This window comes from Physcomitrium patens, chromosome 1 (assembly GCF_059467195.1).
Source record: "Physcomitrium patens ecotype Gransden chromosome 1, ASM5946719v1, whole genome shotgun sequence".
NCBI lineage: Eukaryota > Viridiplantae > Streptophyta > Bryopsida > Funariales > Funariaceae > Physcomitrium > Physcomitrium patens.
The window spans coordinates 30,335,005-30,345,360 of NC_143410.1; the positions used below are offsets into that span (position 1 = coordinate 30,335,005).

The 10,356-nt window shown below is 33.9% G+C and overlaps 1 protein-coding gene across 1 annotated transcript; it reads right to left on the reverse strand.

Annotated features, from left to right (window-relative positions):
* Positions 1-5,638: 5,638 nt before the first annotated feature.
* Positions 5,639-7,964, reverse strand: LOC112288373 (F-box/kelch-repeat protein At5g15710). The gene is made up of 2 exons (XM_024532521.3): positions 6,919-7,964; positions 5,639-6,805 (listed from the first exon to the last, which is right to left on the reverse strand). Exons 1-2 carry the CDS (start codon positions 7,214-7,216, stop codon positions 5,979-5,981), a joined length of 1,125 nt encoding a protein of 374 aa, XP_024388289.1. The 5' UTR covers positions 7,217-7,964; the 3' UTR covers positions 5,639-5,978.
* Between the last annotated feature and the right edge of the window lie 2,392 nt (positions 7,965-10,356).

The following is a 10,356-nucleotide window of genomic DNA, read 5'->3' on the forward strand; positions in this document are numbered from 1 at the left end:
ACTACTACATAGAGTTAACTTGTTCAACAAGCTACCAATACGTGGTTAACTTGTTGGCTAAGTTTCTATCGTATAAATACATCTAAAATCAAAACCACATCTATGAAGCTTCTTAAAAGATTCTCTAGAAGACTTATAAAATTAATCTATATTTACCTACTTCTATCTAATCATATAAGTAACTATTGGAATAAATGTATATGTTTGTGACATTCATTTATCTCATTTTTTTAATGCATATTAGGTTATATCTTATTTATAATTCTAATTTTATATAAATCTTTTTTTATTTAATTAATCAAAAAAAAATATAATAAAGATAAAATGTACATATTTTTAATGGTAATTTTGTTGAATCCATCTATTTTCTTTACAAATAAAAGGTTTTGTTGTATCAAACTTATGATTTTTTATTTTATTAAAAAATAAATTTAATATGCAATAGAAAAATTTATAATTATAAAAATTATAGCTTATTCAAAAAATTATACTTTTTTTAGCTATGATAAATCTAAAATAACTAAAATAAAAAAAACCAAAAAACATTAAATACTACTAAGCTAATATATCCATTTGTTGCTACATCCATAAAAATATTTTTATGCCTAACATCTCTAAAAGAAAAATGACAACCATCTATGATTTTTATATGTATAGACCTAATTTTCTTTATTAAATATTTACTATGTCATTTAACAAAGTCTTCATCTAAAAAACAATATGGAACTTGTGAATCTAGCAAGATATAGGCTTTATGATTTTTAGGTCTTAAATAAACATCTATTGTAAAATAAAGTTATAGTTTTATAGAAGGAATATAATCTTCACTAGGTGTTGCATGAGATTCTAGCTGCATGGTTGCTATTGTAGCTAGATAATTTATTTTTTTAGCATATTGTCTTCATTGATAATCATCCTTTATTTTGTAATTGTATGGCTTTTTTAGATAATTTTGAGCAATATGCACAAATTCTCCACAATATTAGTATAATCTTCTTTGATAATGTGAAGTCTTTTTTTTAATCTTCTTTGATAATATGCCATATTAATTTGCATAGGTTTTAGCTTTAATAAATAAGTTTTAAAAACTTAAGATATATTATCATAACTTGATTTGTTTCTATTCAACTAAATAATTATCTTTGGCATCTTTCAAAGAGCTAATTTTTACATGCAATTAATTAGTCAATAAATTGTTCTTATAATTCAGCTTCTAACATTATTAATAAATTTTTGATATCATCTTATAAATTAAATTAAAATTGATTAATAAGAATTTTATTCTTTCAATCTATACAGCAAATAAGGCTTTGGAATTTGATACCATAAATGATAGTTGATTGTGACCTCTATCATAAAAATAGGAGTTTTATTTTTTTTAAGTTTTTTTAATTATTCTCTTTAAATATGATTTTAAATAATTCTAAGAATAAATTTAGATTATATAAGAATTATAATTTTTTTTCTATTAAAGATGTAAATTAAAAGAGGGTACTTTTAAAAAAGAATGTACTTATAAATCTAAATTGAGTAAATCTATTATTATATTAAAAAGAATATAATCTTAAATAAAATATAATTTATTATAAAAATATTCAAAAATTTAATCTTTTTCTATTAAATTTCTTTGGCATATTAATCTCTACCTCTTTTATACTTATAGTAATAATAATTTTTGGATTCACTTATGAGATTGATCTACTAGCTTCTCTCAATTGTACAACTTCTTAATGTAAATATAAGATTTCATTGTTGACTTCTTCCATAAATATAGAAATAATATTTTTATAATTGGCATTAATAATACAAGAAATTTTTATTCTAAGTAGATTGACAAGCTTATGAAGATCTCCAACAGTTACAAATCTATTCTTATTTTCATTAAGTATAGCATTTATAATTTTTCCTTCTATCTCTATAAGGTTTTTTTAACAAAATCACAAATTAAATCAAAAGAGGGCAATCTACAACTTCCAATACCAAATAAAATTTTATATAAATAAGATGGTTCTCTCTTTATAATAAAAAAATCAATCTTAAAAAATAAAAAAATATTACTTCAAAAATGGATAGCCTACAATCTTTAAATCACAAAAAAATAAAGTGAAGTAACTTACTTATTTCTAAACCAAAAAAGTATAAAAAATTAGTATTCTTGTCAAATTGTCAAGGACATGAATCCTATCAAAATTCTAAAAAAGCAATACATTCTTATATTATTCAAAAAAAAATAAACAAATCAAAAATAGAAATTAGAATAGCTATTATCAAAAATAAAGAGACAAGAAATTCTTATACTAAAGCAAAAACATATGAATGACATTGACAAGGGTAAAGAGGGCTTCACTCTTGCCTTTATATATATTATCTAAGGAGCTATGTGGTGACATTCTATTAGTCATCTATCACATGTTCAAATTTTTGAATATGTATCTAACTTACAAAGTAAGTTTCTAATATGTGAGACATATAGCCAACTTGTAAAACTAATAATCAACATGTTCAATATATAGCCAACTTGTTGGCTAAGTCTTCAACCTACAAATTACCTACAAATACGTATAAAGTCAAACCTGTGTCTATCAAGCTTTTAAAAAGCTTCTCTATAAGATATTATGAATTTTACTTTCTTTTATTTTTATCTAATTTTTTTTATCTAGATAATTATTAGAATCAACATATATGTCCTTGATACCATTTTCCATGATAATAGAATTTATATTTATAATGATACTCTTTTACGTATGTTAAATGCAAAGCAAAATTTTTGCATTTGGTAATATTTTCAAAATGACAAACATTAAGGTTTTCCTCAATGCATGAAAAAAATTAAGCAATCTTAAGTAAATTAGTCACCAAAATACTTCTTTACTTAATTCAAGGCCTATCTATAATACAATTATTTTTTACTACTTGTAAAATAATAAAAAAAATAAAAAAAGATATATTAAGAGAAAAAAATTCTATTTCATGTAGTAACAACATTTGGTACCTATCTATTGCAACAATGATCAAAATTGAATAACAATGTATTAGACATAATTAATACGTCATAATCTTTTTTGGAATTAAGAGGATTATTTGTATGTCTTATAAGTGCAATTAAGAAGAATAACAAAATTTGTTTTGGCGGTTTTTAATATAAAGACAATTTACACAAGCTTGCTATTTTTATTAATTTCGATGCCATGGTTTATTTTTTTTTCAATGGCAATATCTAATAGAGTTTCAATTGATTACTTATTTGCAAGAGTTTCTACTTTTGATTTGTGCCTTTTGTTGGAAATTTCTCAATGCATCACTGGGCAACTAATGAGATAGAAGGGTTTGTGCAATAAACTTGGGGTCAACACACACTTTCAACCACATAGTTGTCATGTGCTTTTGATTGACATTCATTCTCCTGGCCACAAGATAGGCTACAATATTCTCAACCAGATCATAGAAGTTGCTAAGCATTTATAATATCAACATTCCAACTATGATTTGTTTTCTATTTTTTTATAAAATAATCACTTAAAAGAGACAATCCATTCTTGCACTAGTTGTACTCTTCAACCAGTGTTCTCTTATTGCAAGCTTTTAATTTAATTATATACATAAATCTCACTTTTTATTTAGTTCTTCATTTAAACAATTGTTGTGCTTTACAAATTGTCTCTTTTAAACCATGTAACCTTCCACTTTTGCAAAGTTTTCTGGTGCCTTTTGAGGGTCTTTTGAAGGTTGTATAAGGAGCAAGAGGTTAGGCTTTCAGTAGCATCATGTTGCAAGAATGCATGGTATAATAAATCTTTGTATTATAATGCAATTTTTTTGTAAATCTTATATATGATAGAATTTTGTTTATAAAATGTTATTTAATACATTCTTATTACATTCCTACAATTTTTTGTATAGTCTATTTTTACAACATCATATTTGTGATAATTATTAATGTTTAGAAATAAATAATTTACACTCGACATTAATTAATACCATATTTACTTAGTTTTTATTTTTATTTATTTATTACCTTAGATTAAGTAATTGTATTTTAAGAACTAATTGATTGTTGGAGATTAATTTTGAAAGTTGTTGAAATTGTAACTAAAAACAGTTCTAGATGTATACAAACTCATTACATTTATATGTGATTGTAATATCATTTGACTAGATGCTATTATTGTTTTGGAAGATTTTTGTCAATGTGTTTGGCATAATTAAAGTTTTGATTATTTAAAATGTATTTTTTAAAAAAAATATATATATATATATATATATATATATATGCACTAATTTTGAATTATTAGATAGTACTTAGATAATGCTAGAGATAAGAGAGTTTCTTACAGAATGTTGTTATCAAAATATGATAACAATATCAAAAGTATTAAATACAGAAGTAGTTACAATCTTCATATGCTTTTAAAAATAAACTTTACTTACACGAATTTGGAGAATATTCACATAAAACGATGTTTAATATTAGAAAAACAAATGTGAATAAATGATTAAGATAAAGATATATTAAATGAAAATTGATTAAAATATTATGAATTTTGTGCATATTTCAAATAAAATATATGGATAGCAATTGCATACAAAATGTGGTTACTCATTTATTAGAAACAAAATTTACTAATATCTCACCTATTACAACTTTGTATAGTAATATTGTACAAATATTGCATATAAAATGCATCCTTTCTTTCCAAGTTACAAAATCATTTTAAATTATGAGGACAAACTGTACAGAGTTTGCTAAAGTGAGTATTTTAATATAGTACAAAAGGAGTGGCAGAAAAGAAAAAAAGAAAACATCTTTTAACATGTTTCTTGTCTAGGAAGCAACCATTGCACAAATTAACCATTTTTTAATCTTCAACGTCAAAAAACTATCAAATATGAAACGAGAAACATGAATGAATAACAAAAGCAAACACAATACAAAACTGGACTGCACAGAAAAGCTGAACTATTCCGGTACTGCAACGATTGTTCCCAAGTGTGCATGATCATGAGAAGAGGGTAATGCTTGATGGGGGTTGCAGACCAATGAAGGCAGAAAAGAAAGGGTGGGTGGGGGGCATCAAAGGGAGTCATGTGTGTTGCCAATTTTCCAGCTGTTCAGCACAACTCAGTTGCACAAGGGCAGGGGCAGTGGCAGGACAGCCCAGCCTAGCTCAGTCAAGGGGTGGCATGTCTCTTCCTGTTCCTCCATCGTTCACACACTCTCACCCACCCACCTCATCCACTCAGCCACAGCCAACCCTGCCTGTCTGAATCACAAGCTGTGGGTGCCTCACTTTTGCGGTGGGAATCCCATATGCCAGCTCCCTCCATCTGGAAAAGGATCCTCTAGTGGAGACACTGTGTGTTTCGATTTACAACCGGGACCCACATGGCCATGTTGCCTCTTTGCTTGCCCTCTCGCTCTCAAAAGCCTGACGGACTGTAGGGGCATATATTCGATCCCTTTTACTGACATAGGACCTCTGTGCTGACATAAGACCTCTCATGCTTCAGCACACATGGTGTGTGATACCTGCCTGGGGCATGAGACTAGTTTCCGAGCGCACCTTCAACTGGGAACAACGGACAAACATCGGTGCAAACATTGAACAGAATGTGACAAATGCGTCAGTAGAGTTGAATATACAAGTACAATCGGAGGTAAATTATATGGAAGAATTATTTCACTATGAATTTTTTTTTGTTTGTTTTCAAGATACCTATCACGCGAGAACTGATAGGAGGTTATTATGCGAAGCACTGCGCCTTCACGTCCGCGGCAAGATAACTGTTAACAAGGCACAAGAATGGCTAGTACTAGGGTCTATTGAATTCCACTGAGGGAACGGCAGATCGCGGTCTGGTTTTTGGATTCGCGTGTCTGAAGATGAAATTGCTTCAGCGCAGACAGACACGAACAGTTACTGAAACATACAGTGCATCAAATGTTGAGCTGATAGGGTGTAGGAACTGTTAGCAGAGATTTACTGTACTATGTTCAAGGGCTCAAAAAAGCCAATGTCCACTTTGACCTGGAGTTCGGAGATGTCTTCCTCTCCCGCCCTCGCCATAGCAATGTCCGGAAGCATGTCCCATTTGTGCGTAAAGAGATCGTACGAGATAATGGTCAAGCTCCCATGACGCCAGAAGAAGAGTTGGTGGCCGTGGCCAGTGGATATCACTTTCTTTGGCTTCGATCTCCTTCGATAAGGTGTCGGCGGATTAGGTTTTAAGAAATGCTGAACCGTCAAAGGCATCGTAACTGTGAGTGAGAGTTGCCCCAGCCTCGTCCCGATTCCCCACACTGCAATTCTCCCGATTTGTTCGTCTTCTGTGACTGCGAAGAGAGTCCCCGAGCACTCTACAAGCTGCATGGATTTTTTTTCGGACTCGCTGAAATGACAAACATCTGGATCGAAAGGAAATCTCTGATTTGCCCATTGCTTTGTGCGCATGTCGAAAGAGATGAGCATGTCGCCGTCGGCGCTCGTAGTATACAGACGATTGTTGCAAAAGGCAACGCAAGCTTTGTCTTTGATGCGGGGAATCACTTGCCCTTCTTTCACGCATCGAGGCGGGTGCCCAACTTCCCTCCACCTGTCGTGTTCAGACTCGTAAATATATGTGTCGTCGTTGCGAACAGCAACAACTTGGAAACCACCCAATTCATCGCTTGACATAAACATGGCCGCATGACCCCAACAGTCCGGTGAGCTCGGTAGTGTCTTCCACTTCTGTAAATACGGGTTAGCAATGATGTAAGCTGAATAACTTCCGAGAACTCCGAAACCTACAGAACCGTTGCCGCTTCCTGGAAGACATGTGAAGATTACAATGAGTAGAATGGGAAAGAATGATCGTACTTCCATTTTGCAAGCACGATTGTAAACAACGACAAACTAATTTTAGGGTTTCGCTGCTTACCAAGAATAGGGAGAAGAGAGATATTTCGAGGGGCATTCGAGAGCGAGGGCAGCGATTCCCATTTCAGAGTTGTGGCATCGTACCCTGACCACGTATGTTCACCGTCGGTGAGCTTGAACACAAGCGGGCAGTAGGAACAAGGTTTTCCAAATTCGAATTTAAATTTATCCGCATCTATGCAGTCCCTCCAACCCCGGCACACAGCCCGCGCACGGATTGCATCAACCAACGGCAATTTCCTCAGCACTACTGGCAGAACCTCGTAAAAAGCCTCCATAGCTCCGACTTCGCGGTTCATCAAAATCAGTCCTCAGGATCACCTCTTCTGCTCTTTTACAGCGACTACCAACATCGCATTCTCGGACTGTAACCTCACTGTCGATGGCGGTTCATTGGAAGATACAATATGATTTCTACAGTGTGCTCTACATTATAGCCAGTTCCATGTACTTTCTAAGCTATTGGGCCAGTGCTGAAATCCAAGTACTCGTGCACCTGCGTCCTGTATTGAGCTGAAGAGCACCTGCAGTTCAGTTCGAAGCTACGTAAGAGAGAGCCGTGCCCAAAAATTTCAGTGAAACCTGCAACACCTCTGACAGTGAGCAACTCTGTGAGTCACCCTCACGAGTCTCGCCAGCTCCAACTTCAGCATGAACTTGAGATGGAAGACGCTTCCTGCACTCCCTCTCTTCATGATGTCTCCTCCTCGAAAGACAGGATTAACACTTGCTCCCTCTCAAAACCATGCTCAGCATCGCAGATGACTTCCACAATCTCATTCCCCTAATACAGTGATTGGTTGTTGATTACTCGAACATACACGCTCTAGTCCACTCAAATACGCACGCTCTTCATCCCTCCCTCCTTGTTTCCCTCCTTCCTTCCAAAACTTCCTTCGAGACCAACTTTCTGCAAGCTGTACAGCAGAAAAGGTTTTACAACCAACCAACACCTCAGCCCGGATTCTCTCATAAGTGCGGGTTAGGCGCACCCCAAAACAGCAAATCGCCTAATCGAGACAAAACAGGTGACTAAATATCAGTTGATGGCAATAAATCCATCACTGTAGTTTCCACGACAACTACGAAGAAATTATTACCATGTCAGCCAACTTTATTAGTACCCACGCCACAAGCTTTTCATTCATAAGGTTCACCCGATCTGTGGCTTGATTCAGATTACCCCTCTAGGAAAGCATGGGCACGTCAGGGAAGGTAACTAATAGTGAATGGTGAAGAACCAGCACCAATCGGAGCTTGTCGCAAGCGCTGACACCTGCATTTTTGACAACAAGTCATGGCACAAACTCATCACCGAAGCAAGAAGTAACGGGCGTATTCAACTGCGTATTCTTCCAGCACTTCGTGCTTTAAAGAGTAGCGAAGTGTTACTCAATTTGTCTCCTACTGCTCGGCCTTCTATTGGGGTGGCACTGGCGAGCAAATTCCAGACCGTGAGCAATTCATTCATCTCGAACACCTCAAAGAAATCATGAACCCCGCACCTCGACGCTGGAAGCTGCAAAAATCACGCGCGGCGGCCGAAAAATGAACAAGAGTGTGACCCACCTGAATCTGAATCTTGTGGATCTGTGAAGCCTGCCACAAGCTCTCAGACGTGTGCCAGATCTATGCGTCTGGTGATTGCTACCAGGTGGGTTTGATGGATTCCCCGCAGCAGAATAAATGGCTGCGGGGAGGAGGAGGGAAACGTCGTTAATCACGATTCCCCGAGAGTGGAAAGGAGGAGGGAAACGTCGTTAATCACGATTCCCCGAGAGTGGAAAGAAGACACCTGAGAGGAGATCATGCTGTGCGCTAGCCATCTGCTCCAAATTGGGCAGATGCGGATACCGCGACAGTGGTCAACAAATTGTTGGAATTTTCTGAGAATGTTTAGAAAGACACAAGAGTAATAGTAAGTCATACACACACAAGAGTAGTAGTAAGTCATACACACAAGAGGGTTTCTAAGGAGAGAGAGCTTCACACACAAAAATCTATTCATCTAGTTGTGTCTCTTGTATACAAGAAGTAAAAAGAGAAGAGGATAAACAATACTTCTCCACTAGACTATAAATACTGTAGCTATGGTATTTACTATAGTCTATAGTAAATATTATGGAGAGCGCTGGCTACATTTAATGATCTCAACACTCCTCCTCGCTCATCATAATATTTACATAATATAAAATTTGTATAGAATCATGATCTATACTTTTTTGTAATCTTGCAAGATCAACAATTGTTGCCTCATTAAAACCTTATCTAGGAAAACCTTATTTTATTTAAGGACAAAACCATAGATGAAGGAAAAAGAGTACAACATCATTTTCTTTAATTATTTAAAGAGCTCATTAACTTTTATATTCAAGAAAAGCAAGTCGCTGCATATCAATGCCATAAGTAAGTCAACGATGGTTGCTTAATGGAAGAGCTTTGGTGAAGAGATCAATAAGGTTATTTATAGATTCAATTTTCTTAATTATAAGTGCTTGATCAGTAATCAAATCATGAGTATAACTAAAATACTTTGGATCAATATGCTTTGTCCTATCGCCTTTAATAAAACCAACTTGCATCTGTGCAATACAAGCACTATTATCTTCATGCAAGATAGTTGGAGAATCATCATATGAAAATCCACAGGTTGTTTGAATGAATTCATCAATTGATTGCAACCAAATACATTCTTGAGATGCTTCATGTAAGGCAATAATTTTTGCATGGTTGGATGAAGTTGCAGTTATTGTTTGTTTCACTGATTTCCATGATATTGCAGCTCCATGTCTTAAAAATACATATTATGTTTGAGATTTATATCTTGCATCACAATATCCAACCAATTTTGGATCCGCCAATTTTGTATAGTATAATCCCAAGTCTTTAGTACCTTTTAAATAACGTAATAAATGTTTGATGCCATTCCAATGTCGTAGTGTTGGACATGCACTATGTCTTGTAAGAATATTATGTGCAAATGTAATATTTGGTCTTGTAGATGTAGCTAAATACAAAAGTACTCCAACTGCTACGAGGTATGGATATTGGTCTCCCAATATTTCCTCTTCCTCCTCGCATGGACAGTATGGATCATGACCATCACGACCATGTCCAACCATTGGTGTAGATAATGGATAAGCATCAATCATATTAAATCTTCGCAAGATTCGTCTAATATACGTTAGTTGGTAGAGAAAAATGCTACCATCTATTAGATGCATAATCTGAAGACCAATGCAGAAAGTTATTTTTCCTAGCATTTTCATCTCAAATTCACATATAAGTAGGTTTGTAGCTGTAATACATGCAGATGTAATGCCCACTAGGTTAAGATCATCAACATATATAGCGATGATTACAAAACCAGTTTTATCTCGTTTGATAAACAAACAAGGGATTAGTGGATCACTTATAAAATTATTTGTAATTAAATAAT